At 42.4% G+C, this 16454-nt stretch overlaps 1 protein-coding gene across 2 annotated transcripts in view; it reads right to left on the bottom strand.

Annotated features, from left to right (window-relative positions):
• PRTG (protogenin) overlaps positions 1 to 16454 on the bottom strand; it is a 219983-nt gene that overhangs the window by 105962 nt on the left and 97567 nt on the right. For both annotated transcript variants that reach the window (XM_029575503.1, XM_029575504.1), the window contains one exon: positions 15974 to 16162. In XM_029575503.1, the coding sequence (XP_029431363.1) occupies positions 15974 to 16162 (189 nt within the window). The remainder of the gene's footprint in view (positions 1 to 15973; positions 16163 to 16454) is intronic.

Raw genomic sequence — 16454 nt, 5'->3', positions numbered from 1 at the left:
ATTAGTAGGGAGTTACAATAGTCGAAGGTGGAGAAGATAAGAAGCTGAAGGACGGTTCTGAAGTCATCAGTGATTAGAAATGGTTTAAGACGTCTCAGGATAAGGAGTCTGTGGTATCCTTCTTTGGTTTTATTTGAAATGTGGTTCTTAAAGGATAGGTCTTTGTCGATGATAGTACCAAGGTTCCTGGTGTGGGTGGTAGGAATTATAGATGTCATATGTTTGTCTGGAATTACCAGGGGTGGAGGAACTGGATTCTGTTTTTTATCCATCAGAATAATTTCAGTTTTGTCAAAATTGATTATGAGTTTTAGGGAATTTAGGAGATGTTTGATAGTTGATATGTTTGGCTGAGTTCACATCGGAGAACTGTTGTTGTGGGCGCTAAGGAAGAGGACTGTGAGGACAGAGCTTCAGCAGCCCTTGCTGCTTCTGGTGAGTGCTATTGGCCTGGAAGGGAAAGGAGTAGGAGAGTTGCTGGAGAGGGTAAGTAAAGGTGGCTTTTTAAATGTATTTTTCTTGATATGACTGCCATTTTAATTAATGAGTATTATGCGATGTCTGGTGTTTTGAAATATTGTATTGATATTTGGACATGTTTTAATAATTTTTATGAGTTTTTAATTGTTGGATATTATTCTGTTCAGCAGCTGTTTTGTAACATTTTTAGTATAGCTTTACAATTATTTGTGTGGGGCTCTATAGCAGCTTGGCTTATTCTGTTTTCCCAATAGGAAATGTATTAGTGTTTAGGGCCTGGTTTAATAGTTGTATTTCTTAGATAGGACTGTTACTTTATTTATTTAAAGGTGGTGGGGTTTTTTTTTAACCGACATTTGTAGGTACATCTTTTTAGTGTGCTCCATAATACAGGTGTAACTTTGTGCAGGTTAGTTTGTGTGCACTATTGCAAATCCTGAGAGTCTGTTAGGTGCCATATTTCTCTTTCCATTTCTCCAGGTTCGCACTGTATGCAGAGTGGCTTTTTTGGTTTTCCATTCTAGTTTCTGTCTCCATATTTATAATTTGTGGTTTTTCTATACTTGGTGAAAGGAGTGTGACCAAGGTGAGGTATTTAACTAGCATGTAGGCCTTTGTATCAATCTTATTTGTTCTGTTTTCTCAATAGGATATGCATTAGTGGTAAATTACTGTCTTTTCATAAGGATGGCTATTGTGTGTGGTAGTAAAGGGAGTTTGTTTTGCTTTTACTGGGATCTCATCAGAACCAGAAAATCTTTTTTGTATGGTGAGTTGTACAGGGTAATACCCTAGATCTGCTCTGCACTCATTGCTGGGGGTTGAGGGGATTCCTGTGGATGCAGAGTGCATGTTTACATTTAGCCCTGTGATGGTCACATGTTCAGTATGTCATGCATGTGAGAACCATCTGTCAGGTGTGTCCCGGCCAAAAAAAGGTTGAGAACCACTGCTCTAGGACATATATGTTTAATCTTTAAGACTGTTCCCATATAATTTACAATGAAGACCAGTGACCATTTTAGTAGCCACCTTCTGGACCTTCTCCACCAGGTTTATAGCCTTTTGAAGGTTCAGTCTCATAAATGAAGCCTCATTAAGGGCTTTTCCATGGTGAGATCTCATTTGACTATGGATTTTATCTCTAGAAACTTGTCAAAACCCCTTTTAAACCCAGCTATACTAAATGCTTTGATCACATCTGGCAGCAAATTCCACAGCTTGACTTGTATGGAGTGAAAAAAAACAACTCTGATTTATTTTTAATCTGCTACTTACTAGTTTCAGCACTATTTGAATGGATAACTATATCTTATTTACCTGTGCCACTCACTTATGATTTTGCAAATCTCAATCAAATCCCATCTCAGCCATTTTGTCTCCAAGCTGAGACATCCAGCTCTTCTTCATAAGGAAGCGGTTCCATCCCCCTTATTTTTATTTATTATGTAATGATTGCATTCTAGTTTACATTTTGGTATAATGGTTGGTGGAGGGGGGTTACAGTTTGATCTTGACAAATTTATTATCTTGTTGCTGTAAATTGCTGTAAGCATTTTTGCAGTGACATTTGCTAAATAGAATAAAGCAGAAGTTATGTTAACCTTCTCTGTATATTTTCTATTTCCACAATATCTTTTTTGAGATGGGGCGACCAGAACAGCACATAACACTCAAGTTATGGTTGCACCATGGATTGACACAGAAGCTTAATGATTTTCTCAGTTTTATTCTCCATTCTTTTTCAAATAATTTATTACATTCTATTTGCTTTTTTTGATAACCTCCGCACACTGAGCTGAGGATTTCAACATATTGTCCACAATGACTCCAAGATCCTTTTCCTGGGTGGTGACTCCTGATAGGTGACCCAGCACTGTGTACCTACATATCATTAGGATTACCTTTTCCTATGGGTATCACTGTGCATGTGTCCACATTACATTTCATCTGCCACTTAGATGTTTAGTTCCCGAGACTGGCAAGGTCATTCTGCAGTTCTGAACAGTCCAGACATGTTTTAATAACTAGATACTTTTGTGTCATCTGCAGGTTTGACCACCACACTCCTAGTTCTCTTTTTCAGACAATTTATGAATATGTTAAATAGCACAGATCCCACTACAGATCCTGGAGCAGTCCACTATTCGCCTTTGTTTTTGGGAAAACTGACCATTTACAACTGTTTCCTTCTTTCAACCAATTAACAACCCACAGTTGGATATTACCTCCTATCCCATGACTTTTTAAATTCCTAAGGAGTCTTTCATGAGGAACTTTGTCAAACACTACTGAAAATTCAGATACACTATGTTGAATTACTCACCCTTATCTACATATTATTTTACCCCTTCACAAAATTCTAATAGACTGTTTTGTCACCTCCCCATTAGGCCATGTCTATCCATTTGATCAGTAATTCAGTTCTTAAGAATAGCTTCTACTATTTTGCTTGGCACCAACATCAGGCTCACTACTCAGTTTCCCAATCACCACTAGAGCCCTTTTTGAAAATTAGCGTTACTTTGGTTACACTCAGTTTCAGGAACAGTGGCTGATTTTAATGACAGCTTACAGATGGCTAGTAGCAGGTTTACAATTTCATATTTAAGTTCTTTTAGAGAGCTGGGGTGAATGCCATGTGGGCCTGGTGATTTGTTAATCTTTAGTTTGTCAATTTGTACTATTACAAGTCTTCCAGTTTCATAATTATTTGTTTTAGTGCCTCTGAATTATTGCCGTCAAAGATCTGCAAGGAATTTATATCTAGATATACAGATGCAGTACAGCAGGCAAAAAACCCTTTTCTTTGAGCAACTTGATTTGGCACAATCACCATAAGAAACATTTTTTCTATTGTTCTGTCCTTAGCAGGCACTCGCAAAAAAATTGGAAGTCTCCCAAAGCAGCACTGAGGACTTTTAAACATTTTTTATTCAAAAGACTGCAAAGTTTATTTGTAATCTGCATTTTGAGACTGGTCAGCCACTTCAAAGCAGATTATATTCTAGTATTGTAGATATTTTCCTGTCCCCAGAGGGCTTACAATCTTAGGGGTCTATTTACTAAGCCATGGTCCTTTCCCAGATGGGAAAATACTGTGAGATTTACTAAGTTGCAATACTCAGTAAAACATCATCAAGGAAAAATACTGTGGCTTAGCTCCCCCCCCCCCCCCCCCCCCGGAGAGATCATGCAATGGCAGCCCTACCAGCCTGGCACCACCATCTTTTAAAGGGCTCTACAGGGCCTAAAAGTAACTCCCTCCTGAAATATCCCCTGACCCACCATACCCCCCCCCCCCCCCCCCCCCCCCAATCATCCCTTGAGGCAGCACAAGTAGTAAAAAGATTTTCCAAATTTTAAGTCCTCGCACTCAGGCCTTATGCTCCTCCCCAAACTTCTCTTCCAAGTGGCAAAATAACACCTAGAGGTCATCCCCAACCCCCCCCCCCCTCCAGATACCTCAATATCCCTGGTGATAGTGGGGACTGGAGCGCCCTCTATTGTATTGGGCTCGGTGCCACCATTTAAAAAATGGTGCCAGCAAGACACACAGGGACTTTTGTCTACTCTGACCTAAGGAAGCAAGTATTAGCTCTCAAAAGCTAATAAAGAAATGTATTAAGCGAGTCCCAACAAAAACATATCATCCTATATACGGTTTTGTTGTTTTTATATGCTAACCTTCATTTCTTATTCTGTAGAATGATTTATTGGATTAGTTCTCTCTTTTTTTTCTTTGTTCATTCTTGAAAGTGACTCCTCCTAGGGTCACATTTTTTTGTGTGTGGATTTTCAGGGCATAGAAAGTACATAGATTTTTTTCTTCATTCTTAATTTATTTCTTAAACTATTGTTGTTGCAAGATTGTGTCTTGGAACATATTTAAAAATGTGAAAATATAAAGTAAAAAAAAAAAATTGGCTTCAGAGGAAGGGTAACAAGCAGTATGGGGCACATCCACCTTAGACTGCATGTCCTCTGGGGACAGAGAACTACCTCGCCTTCTGTGCTAAACATAAATAAAAACACAGTCACAAGTATAGAGAGACCACAGTTTACATTTAAATCATACTACACATTCCGTAAAGGGGGACACTTTCATACTGTTCACATTGGGAGAAAGACTATGCATATTTTTTGCTCACAGGCTTTTCAGCAACGCACGCACTTCCTCTTTGAAAACTGCAGCAGGTGCAAAGCACATACAGTCACTTAAATCTGCTTTTTGTGTGGATAGAATTTAGCTTGAAAAGTAGATCTGAAAAAGCAATCTGCCTGCACAATTTTCCATGGCCAATCCGAACACCCCTAGGAATGCTGTCGAAGATTGAGCTGATTTTTAGCCACATTAAGGCAATTTTTCAGACAGCTGATCTATGCAGGTAAAATGCTTTGTACCTGTGGAAATCTTTTGAAAATCGCCCTAAAAAATATAGACTTATGAAGTCAAATGGATATGCACTCATCCATTTTCCATGTGCCTAGAATATTCTAAGCTGCACTAAAGTTAAGCATGCAACAAGACTATTTACTGCCTAGGAAACAAACTTCATTCTGCTAACCTGTTGTCCTACAGTATCACTGCTCTCTACTTAAACACTCAGCTGTTACCACCTGCTATGGTTGCAGTGGTCCCAGATGGTCAGCTGTCCAGTTAAAACAACAAAATATGTTCCAATATCATATTTCTATAGTGCAAGATGAGCTCCATGCACTCAACAAGAGAATCAGGCACTGGGTCAAGGGACATTTGACCTGGTTAAGGCAGCAGGTCAATTATGATAACTTTGTCAAGATTTATTTCTTCAATATGAAAATGAAGACATTTCAATTCATTACAAATGTCTTGGGTTGAAACCTGTACTGTTTCTATGGTGTTTGCACAATTATTAGGACATCTTTTCATTTATTTTTCTTTAACTCTTTGCATTGATATACACATGGCTAGATGATATTTTAGTTCCATGTGTGTTCTTGCCCTCTGCAAAGCAGAGTTGCTTACTGGTAACAGGGGTTCTCTGAGGACAGTTGAGGACATGAACTGTGGGGTTTAATTATTTGCTGATATGGTTTTTGAGTTTATGCTGATGTTGTTTTCATGTGTTTTATTTTAATTTGTTTGATTTATAGCAGGTCCAGTAAAATAATTTTTTTTTTAATTTGTCTGATGTTTAATTGTATTTTGTTATGAATGTTTTTATGGAAACCACCTAGTAATGTTGATAGGCGGTCTATAACATCAGCTCCTAACTTTTATGTCAAAGTTTCTAGAGCTTTGACTGTGCCTCACTGATCATGCCCAGCATGCCAACATACCACGCATCCATGCAGGGCCCTCTTCATTCCTGTACTTTAGGATATATAACTAGAAGCCAACCTCCAAGGGTAGGCAGGTGGGTTTCGTGAGGGATAACATCCTGCTATCCTCAGAGAACACCTGTTACAGGTAAGCAACTTCACTTTCTCTGAGGACAAGCAGGATGGCAGTCATCACACATAGGGAATCCACAACTTCAGACTGCCTTGAATGAAATAAAGGTGAAATAACAACAAAGTGCCAATGGGGACAACAAAATATTTCTGTTGGCAACAAGCCTGTTTTCCATTTTATCTTATCAATGGGGGGGGGGGGGGGGGGGGGGGGGGAGGCAGCCTGAAATAGGTGTCAGAGATGTTAATGATAGCACTCCTGGAAATAAATAGGATAATATCGACAGTTCCATTTATAGACTTTAGCAGTGAAGTTATGAGCAATTCTATTTGTTACTGTCTTGTTATTATGTTTGTTAGATTTTTTTTTATGATTATTTGCCAGCTTGAGAACTGGATTTTGTATGGGTTATACATTTTTTAAATAAATAAAACCAATGGGCCCTAGGAGGGGGTGGTTGGGTTCTACACCGTAAACAGATTCCGCAGGAAAGACTGACCAAATCTATTGTGTTAAGAGACCCTGACCAAACATAGAATGATGTAAATGTGTGTTGCAGCTTTGCAGATCTCCTCCATGAGGAATAATAGGTGAGCCACAGACGCTGGCATGACTCAGAGTGGTAATTGGCAATGGCAATTTGTATTTAATAAATCAACTTTCAAGAACATCAAATCAGTGGCCCACAGATTCAGACCCACCTGGGGAAGGAAATGCAATCTCTTAGGTAATTGGATAAAGTCTGTTTAGCAATGGCAATTCCTAGTTTGTTGATAAGTGAAACAAAAAGCTAGGTGGACTTTCTATGGGCTTCAATCTGCTCCAGGTAGAAGGTCAAGGCTCTCTTGCAGTCTAAACTGTGCAGTGCTTGTTCACCTTGTTGGATATGTGGTTGGGGAAAAAAATGTTGAAACGACTGATTAAGATGAAATTCCAGAGGATGTGGTTAGTGCAGTTAGTGTAGCTGGGTTCAAAAAAGGTTTGGATAAGTTCTTGGAGGAGAAGTCCATTAATGGCTATTAATCAATTTTACTTGGGGAATAGCCACTGCTATTAATTGCATCAGTAGCATGGGATTTTCTTAGTGTTTGGGTAATTGCCAGGTTCTTGTGGCCTGGTTTTGGCCTCTGTTGGAAACAGGATGCTGGGCTTGATGGACCCTTGGTCTGACCCAGCATGGCAATTTCTTATGTTCTTAACACCATCTTAGGCAGAAATTTAGGATGAGTACACAGAACCACCTAGCAAGTAGTACATTTAAAACAAATCAGAAAGAATTCTCTCTCACTCAACACACAATTAAGCTCTAGAATTCATTGCCAGAGGATTTGGTTAAGGGAGCTAGTATAGCTGGGTTTAAAAAAGGTTTGGATAAGTTCCTGGAAAAGTCCATAAACTGCTATTAATCAATAGGGAATAGCCACTGCTTGTTGCCGGTATTAATAGCATGGGATCTATTTAATGTTTGGGTACTTGCCAGGTGCTTGTTACCTGGATTGGCTGCTGCTGCAACAGGATACTAGGCTTGATGGACCCTTGGTCTGACCCAGTATGACATATCTTATGTTCCTAAGACACAGCTGGAGGCCTGATGGGAGATTTCAAATGAAGCAGGCCCTGGATAAACCAGGCAACTAACAGTGGTACAGAGATGAGTCTACTTTGTACATGCTGGTGATAGCTGCTAACTGCACTAAGGAGAATTCTTATTCTGTTGATTTTGAGACCAGACTTGAACAAATGTAGAAGGTAAGCAGTTTTTGTATGGAACATAAAGTATCTAGGACTTTTTGCTCTCACCACAAGGCAAACCTCCTACATTTAAGTCCATAGGATTTCCTAGTGCAGAGCTTTCCAAACTTTTCATGTTGGTGACACACTTTTTAGACACACATAATTTCGGGACACAGTAATTCAGTCTACTAGCAAACCAGAGGTTAAAGGTTAAACAAACGAAATGTATTTCGACAATTTATATATGTTTCCTTAAATATATACATAATAAAATGTTTCACAACACAACCTATCTTGTGAAAACCTTTCATTTATATTAAATATATATAACTAGCCGTTAAGCCCATTAAAACGGGCGAGATTACATCGGTCAGACCGGCACGGTTAGAGCCGCTCTGTTCTCCACAACTTCCCTTTTCCTTCCATCCCCTCTCATCTTTCCTTTCCTTCCCCTCTCACCTCATCTACAACCCCTTCCCTCTCCCAGCCTTCCTCCACTCTTTTTTCTCTTCTCCAGAACTTCTTACCCTTCCCACTTGTTCAGTCATATCCTCTTCCCATTTCCTGCCCCTCTCACCTTCCCTTTCCTTCCCCTTCTCCCCTCTCCCTCTCCCTCTCTCTACTCCACTTTACCCTTCCCACTTACATCCTCCTCCTTCCATCCCTTCTCATTTTCCCTTTCCTTCCCCTCCCACCTCCTCAACCCCTTCCCTCTCCCTCAGCCCTCCTCCACTCCCTTTTTCTGTACGCCACAATTTTACCCTCCCCACTTACTCACATCCTCTTCCTTCCCCTCCGCCCTCCTCCACTCCCTCTTCTCTTATCCAGAACGCACGCCTGACGCTTAGATACCGCCGCTGCTCCATGGGAGGTCTCCAGACGTCTCTCTCTCTCATGTGCGCCTCTCCACTGGGCTCGTTGCTGGCCCACCCGACGCTCGGTGATGAGGCGCACACACGAGAGAGAGACCCCTGGAGACCTCCCATTTCTCTGTCTGTGCTGCCGCTTCTCCCCGCGAGAGAGAGAGATCCCCTGGAGACCTTCTGTGCTGCTGCTGCCATCGCTCCTCCCCACCGCTTCATTCCTTCCCAGCACCATGTTGCTGCCCTCTGACTGACGTGCTCTTGCGCATGCGCAGTAGAGCTGCTCTCTACTGCGCATTTGCGGCACGTCGATCCAAGCCCATTTATATGGTAGACATTCCAAGATTAATGTTATTGTTATAATTTATGAGTAACAATAATAAAACAAAGTTATTGTGTTATTCAATTTACCTCTTTAGTGAGATATATGAGCTTGATGGAATGAACACAGCTTTTGAATATTTGGTGTTAATAAAGTCTTCTGCGTAATTTTAAAAAGCTGGCCAGTTTCACCCTATATAATTATTTGATAGCCATATAGAATTAGTTGAATGAGGCTATGAGAGTGAAGTCTGGAATTTATAGGAAGGGACAGAATGTCAATATAAATCCTGCACCTCCAGTTCTGTAACTCTGTGCATCCACTGAAATTCCCCCAAACAATGGAGCTTGGCTGTTTCCCTTACAGCTCATCATACTAAAAGATATTTTCAAATTCTGGTGTCACCTCACAGTAACAGCAGCACAAACACCTTCCACTGCCAGGCACATTGTGAACTAACACAAAACCCCACAAAAAAAGACACTCAAAATCTATACTGCAATCCCATTGTATCATAACAGTCACACCAAGGACTCAAACAACAATAACCCTACCTGTGAAAAAGCAAGGGTAAATATTACACTGGGTCCTAGAATACCAATACACCACCTACTGAGGAAACAAAACAAACCAGATTGCTATAGATCCCTATGCTAGCAGAATCTCTCATCATGGTCACACACACACAGAGCAGAGACAGACCCTCACCAAATACAGAAATTAAAATAAAGGAGCACAAATTAGACAAAAACTGAAACGGAAACCCCAAGAAGCCAGACTGTGTATTAACAATGGAAAAACAAAACCACCATTCCTCATAAAACAAAATCAAGAAACATAAAGCATCAGTTATCATAGTAAAACCATACTAATAAAAGAATATTTTAAAACTACTAATAAATAGAATTTCTATTAATTAAAATCATTTACATTTTTTACAATTTCCCAAACACCAATAAAATATTTCAAAACAGCACATATATCAAATAACACCCAATACTTAAAACTAATAAGGATTTTAAAAAGCCCCTGCTGTCCATACGTGGGAGCTCTTGATTTCCAGTCACGCTGATATTGTCAAGGATCAGGAGGTTATCCTCTCTCTCTCACACATACACTGTCACAGACACTGACACACTCTCAGGCTCTAAGACACTCTTTCCCCCTCCACACCACACCCCCACCCCCCACACACACAAACACTCGTACTCCCCTGGATTTTCTCATACACACTCATGCTCTCACTCTCTCTGGCTCTCTCACATACACACAAACACGTACACCCAGGCAAGCTCCCAATCATTCTCACACACTGAAACTGACCCCCAAGGCAGGCTCCCATTCATTTTCACACCACTCCCTCACCATCCCCCAGGCATGCACACATTCATTCTTACACACACACATACACCACACACAGGCAGGCACCTATTCTCACACATACAAACCCCAGGAAGACACCCATACATTCTCATACACAGACACACCCTCAGGCAGACTCCCATTCATGCACATGCACACACTAAAGGCAGACCCCCTCTCTTTCTTTTGCCAGCAACCTCAGAGCCTCTCTCATTCCTCTGCTGCCACTGTCACTGATGCCGCATGGCTATTGGGGAGGCGCTGATTGCTGCTATTGGCACTGAAGCCCATTCTGCTGCCTCCTCTGTGCAGGCCCCGTGGGTTTCCACTTCCTCCAGGTTGATCTCATACATTGTGAGATCCGCATAGAAAGTGCTACTCTTGCACATTCCCAAAGATTACATGTGCCAATCAGTAAAAAGTAATTTTTTTTTATTTTTTTTTTTACCGTTGCTGTCTTATCTTAGTTTTCTAAACAGTTGGTCACAGGCTTTTTTGTTCCACCTCCCCTTTCTTATTTTTTTGCCAATTCCTTTCATATTGTCTTTTTTTCTATTTCTTTTCTCTCCATCTATCTTCTTCCCTCAAACATACAGTCAGGTTCTCATTCTCACATGCTTTCTCACTCTCACATGCTCTCTCTCATACAATCATTCATACACAGTCTCTCTCTTGCACATGCTGTCTGACTCTCACACACCCAGGCTCTCTCTCACTCCCACATGCTGTCTTGCTCAAGCACAGGCTCTCACTGTCACATGCTCTCTCTCTCTCACATGCTGTCTCTGCAAACATTCAGGTCCTCACTCCCACACACAATCTCTCAACTCATCTCATACACACACTCGGCCCTCAGCCTCTCTTACCTCTGGGCCTCCTCTTCACTGGTCGCTGCAGGATGGGCTCTGCAGCGGCCCTGATCTTCTCGGCCCTGATCTTCTTGGGCCAATCCGCGGTGGGGACCCTGCTACCGGGCCTCTTCTTCTCAGCCCGCTGCAACAACGCTGCTCCTCTTCTGCAAGTGGCTGATGCTCCTACTCCTTCCTGCCCATGAGGCTCCGGCAACATTTTTCTTCCGGGGCCGCGTGGGCAGGAAGGAGGAGGAGGAGCACCTGCACGTTTAGATGTGACCTTTTTCTTCGGGCCGTGATAACGTGAGCTCCACCACGGCCCTGTCGATCTTCCTGCTGTATGTCTCCGGCACACAGCACAGCGATACTTCACTGCTCAGCCGCCAGTGGGATGAGGTCCACCGGCGGCCGCATTGGCTCCCACTTGCCGGTGTGTCACGTGCACCGGGCTTGCGCGGCACACTGCAGGCGACACACTAAAAAGTGTTGCGACACACACTTTGGAAAGCTCTGTCCTAATGGAATCCTTTGTTGAAACTAAAAGAGCTCAAGCCACATCCTCTAACAGGTTAAGGGGTTGCAAAGTCAACCTCTCAACATCCAAGCAGTGAGAGTCAGGGATGTTGGGATGGCACAACTTGCCTTGATTCTCAGTGATGAGGTCTGGGGAAGTCCTCAGTCTGATTGATTCACTGATTAACATCTCCCTGAGAAGTGAGAACCAAATCTGTCTTGGCCAGAATGGGGCCAAGACTATCAGGGTCCCCCTGTCTTCTTTCAACTTCTTCACATCTAGTGGTATCAGAGGATACACATACACAAGGCCCTTGCCCCAACGGAGGGCATAGGTGTCCGAGGCTACTTTGCCCTGTGACCTTTTCCTAGAACAGAAAGTGGAACCTTATTGTTCTAAGGGGATGCAAACAGATACACCATGGATATATACCACTGGCAGAAAATCTGATTTGCTGCAACCCAGTCCAGAGACCATTCATGGGGTTCCTGAATCCAAATCTTTCTACAAGGACATTCTCCACCCCTACTAGATATGTGACTGAGAACCATTGCTTCAGATTTTGCCCAGTCCCAAAGCTGGATACTGAAAGTATAAGCCTGTGCCTCCCTACTTGTTGATGTAGAACATCACAGCTTGATTGTCCATTTGGACTAGGACTACTTTGTTGGCCAAACGATCTCTGAAAGTTCTTAGTGCCTACCGGATTGTCCTTAGCTCCAAGAAGTTTATCTGATGAAGCTTTTCCTGAGCAGACCAAAACCCTTGGTGCAGAACCTTCTACATTTTCTCCCCAACCCAGGCTGGATGCATCTGAGGCAACATCAATTTGGGCCAGAAACAGTTGGAAGGGTATACCCTTGGTCAGATTGTAATTGTCCTGCCACTAGGACAGGGAGTCTCTGAGCAGTTGTATGACAGGGATGCTGTCTCATAGATTCTGAGTGACCTGCAGCCCCTGAGATCTGAGGGTCCATTGGGTTCTCCTCATGTGGAAACATGCCAAGGGAGTGACATGTACAGTTGATGCCATAAGATCCAACATCTTTAACATGTCCCATGTTGCTATCTGCTGATTCATCTGAAATCTTTCCACTGTGGATATCAAGGTGATACCCTCTGCTGTAAAAAGAAGGATCTTGCTTGACTCTTGTCTAGCAAAGCTCTGATAAACTTCAATTGAGATGAGTTCAGTAGGAATTAGGGTAGTTGATGATGAACCTTAGTAACTTCAACACCCAGATGATCTTGCGTATCAATTCCTTGGCACCTACCTGCAATTAGCTCATGACCAGCCAGTTGTCCAGATAGGGATACCCCCAGCTTGCATAGGTGTGCTGCCATCATGGCAAGACATTTTGAGATGTTGTGAGCCAAAGGGCAGTATGTGATACTGGAGGTGACTGTCTCCCACAACAAATCTGAGCTATTTCCTGTGATAGGAGAATCTCTCTATGTGGGTGTAAGCATCCTTGAGATCGAGAGAGCATAACCAGTCTCCTTTTTAAAGAAAAGGAATTAAAGTGCCCACAGAAACTATCTTGAACTTTTCTCTTTTCAGAAATTTGTCCAAGACCCTTAGATCTAGGATAAACAGAATCCCCCTATTTTTTATTTATTTATTTTTTTTGAACCAGGAAATGCTTGGCACAGAATCCCCACCCTCTTTCCTTTGATGGAATAGGCTCAATTGTTTCAGTCCCTGTGAAGGAGAGTTCCTTTTGAAGCAGTTCCTGAAGTGAGAAGTGAGTCTAATTGGCGTATTGGAGCCGATTTGGCAGGAGTCCCAATAGATTTAATTTGTACCCTCCTTATGATGTTGAGGATCTATGTCAGAAGTAAAACTGGCCAATGGTTTATGTAAAGCTTTGATGGGAAGGTCCTCTGGCAGGGGTTCAGAATGCAGGCTATTCTCTCCATGATCCAGTCAAAACCCCATCCCAAGAGATGACTGGGTGCTCTGTGGCTTAGGGGCCCATTGCTGCCTTGGACAGGCATGTAAGGGCCTGTTGCATCTGGAACCAAGTGGGTGGAGGGTAACACTTCCTCAGTTGAAAAAAGTGCCTCCTCTGTCCCGTCTTTGGATACCTGCTGAAGGGAAAGAGCAGGAGTGGCAATGGAGAGCTGCTGAAGCATTGCACAGTGTTCATGGCTCTGTGCCACTGCTTCTTTTACTCTCTCTCTAAAGAGAACCGCTCAGAATTTTAGATGATGCGACATATACATTTTTAAAATAAAATAAATAAAAATAAAGAGATTCTCTCAAGAATACAGCTCATCCATGAGTCTTTCCTGGAGGTCTAAGGCCCACAGTCAAGTGAGTGTGCAGATGCCAATCTCCATGGCAAAGATTCTCGATGCTGTTTCAAAACATCAAAGATCATGTGGACCATAGGGTGTTTTGCTGCTTTTGACGAGGCTAATCTGTTATCCCCTGCATCTACTTCAGCAGGTCCTGCATGAAATGGCCCATAATGAGCTGGGAAGAGGCTATGCGGCATTTAACATAGCTCCCTGAAAACATTCCTCTCAAGAGTGTCCAGGGTCCTAAACTCCTTTTCCTGGGGGCACCAAGGAATAAGTTGTCTGCCTCTTGGTCCCCTTGAGAGTAAATTTAACCACTCTGGTAGGATCCAGGCTTGGGCCCATAGCATTGAAAGCGGTACAAGGGTGTAGTACCTGTGTAGACCACAACGTTGGTAAAAGCTTTTGGGTGACACCAACTCTCCTAAATGCTCCCTGGGGACCTTTTGTTAAGTTGCAAATGGATTTCATTGTGATGCTACTTATGTTAAAATGGAGGTACATTTTACATAGTCTGGATGTTTAGTGGTGAATTGAAGCATTTCCAGTAGTCAAAGATTACGCCATTACGATTGGTAAGAAACTATAAACAGAGGTCATTTCTCACTTTGGGATCCCATAGACAATTGAAAGTGACAGGGATACACATTTTACTGGAAAGGTGATGCAAGAACTGGGAAAGGCATTAGGAGTTAAGTTGCATTTTCATACTCCATGCAGACCTCAAGCGTCTGATCTCAGAGTGTTTAAACCAGGTCCTGAAGAAATAGCTGGCCAAGTTCACCCATGAGACCTCCTTGAAGTAGCCTAATGCTCTCCCACTTGCTCTCATAAGTATGAGGAATATGCCCAACTGGAAACATGGCCTTATGCCCCACAAAATACTCATGAGCAGGCCTATGCCTGTGCCCTCTTTGCCTAGTCTCCCAGTGGACATGGACTTTGATCCAGATGTACTTATTTTACATTTTGTTTCACAGTTACATCAGCAAGTCAGGAAGATTCCTCAGAAAGTTGTTACAGTGCTCCAGTGTCCTTCTAACCAGGTTCTTCCTGATGACCAGCCTAGTGAGTTTGTCTACTATAAAGGGTTCCAGAGAAAGAACTGTTTGCACCTTAGGAGGAAAGACCCATACCAAGTACTGTTGGTCAGTCATTCAGCACTGAAATTGCAGGTACTTGATCTTTGGGTGCATGCCAGCCATTTCAAGAAGACTTACGAACCAGAACAGTAATTTCATCAATGGAAGTAAGGCATGCCCAGTCACCAGAGATTCTAATCCACCAGGATCATCGTCTAGTCCTCACTTGAGCCTTGACACAGCTAGGTATACCCTGGAGTCAGGAGCTGCATCAGTGGTGCCTCTAGAAGCAGAGGTATCTTCAGCATCAGACTCCCATCTAGCTATCACTTTGAAATGTCTCCCGATTCATCCCCTGACTTCATAAATCCACCAGGTGGTGACCAAATCCTCGCCTCTGGTCCATAGGTGGATCCTTGGAATGGCTCTGCTGTCTAGCCTTGTTGTAAAACCCAAGGCCCATGGTCAAGTTGTTGTCAGTGCATCCTCTTCAACTTGTGTAGCTCTGTGGTCCTTTGATGTGGATGCTTCCAATATCAATGCCGATGGATTGAATTGCCAGTGTTCTAAGTGCTTCACCATTAGTTCCAGTTAAGATTGTCATCCCCTCAACTTCAGGTCCCACACAGGTGTCACCTCTAGACATCATGTGATGCCTCCAGGAATAGGATACATCTATCATGAGCAAAAGACATAACCCTGGTGTACTGTGAGGGCATCACTGGAAACTGTTAGACATCGCCAACTGGAAAACAAGGGAGGCAAAGTCCATGCCCTCGGAAGCTTTATATTATAATATGGGCTCAAGATAATGGGAACTCTTGGTATTTTCTTAGCTGTCTTGAAATTAGACTATGATTGATCAAACCCATATAGGATTTTAATTGTATTTATTGAGTTTTGTACATCACTTTGTGCTAACCGAATAAACAATTCACAAGTTCAATAAAATACAATTTATTTTAATTACTTTTATGTTCCCATCACTGCCCTATCACAAACAGAAGTAGAATCAAGTACTCACCCAGTCCACCAACAATATAATGAAGGTCCTTCACACCCAGGAGAATGGGTCCATTCTCCTGCTGGCCTTCCTCCTTATAGTACAGTCTGTAACCTTGGATGGCTGCCGTATCTTCAGGGTCCTGATGCCATGTGACCGAAATGGTTGTACAGTTAAGTGGCTCCAGGCGGAGCTCGGGTGACCTTGGTGCTACAAGAAAGATTGAAGAAGGTTCACACACATCCATGAGATACTGATTGTAAAGCATGAAATACTCAAAGGCTGAGGAACTGCACAAAGCACCCAACCAAACAAAACTTCCACATGACTTATTTGGCTTTTTAAAATCCTGTTCTTGATTGGCATAATTACAGAAGTTCACACACATTCTCTCTTTCACATTTTTCTTACAAACTTGCAGAATACGGACAGGGTAACTCAAGGATTGATACTATTATAATTTAACATGCAACTAATTCTCTACCCTAAACAGCCCAGCTCA

The sequence above is a fragment of the Rhinatrema bivittatum genome, chromosome 13, assembly GCF_901001135.1.
Source record: "Rhinatrema bivittatum chromosome 13, aRhiBiv1.1, whole genome shotgun sequence".
Lineage (NCBI taxonomy): Eukaryota > Metazoa > Chordata > Amphibia > Gymnophiona > Rhinatrematidae > Rhinatrema > Rhinatrema bivittatum.
The sequence above is the reverse complement of the archived record's forward strand: the minus strand, read 5'-3'. Positions and strand labels throughout refer to the sequence as shown.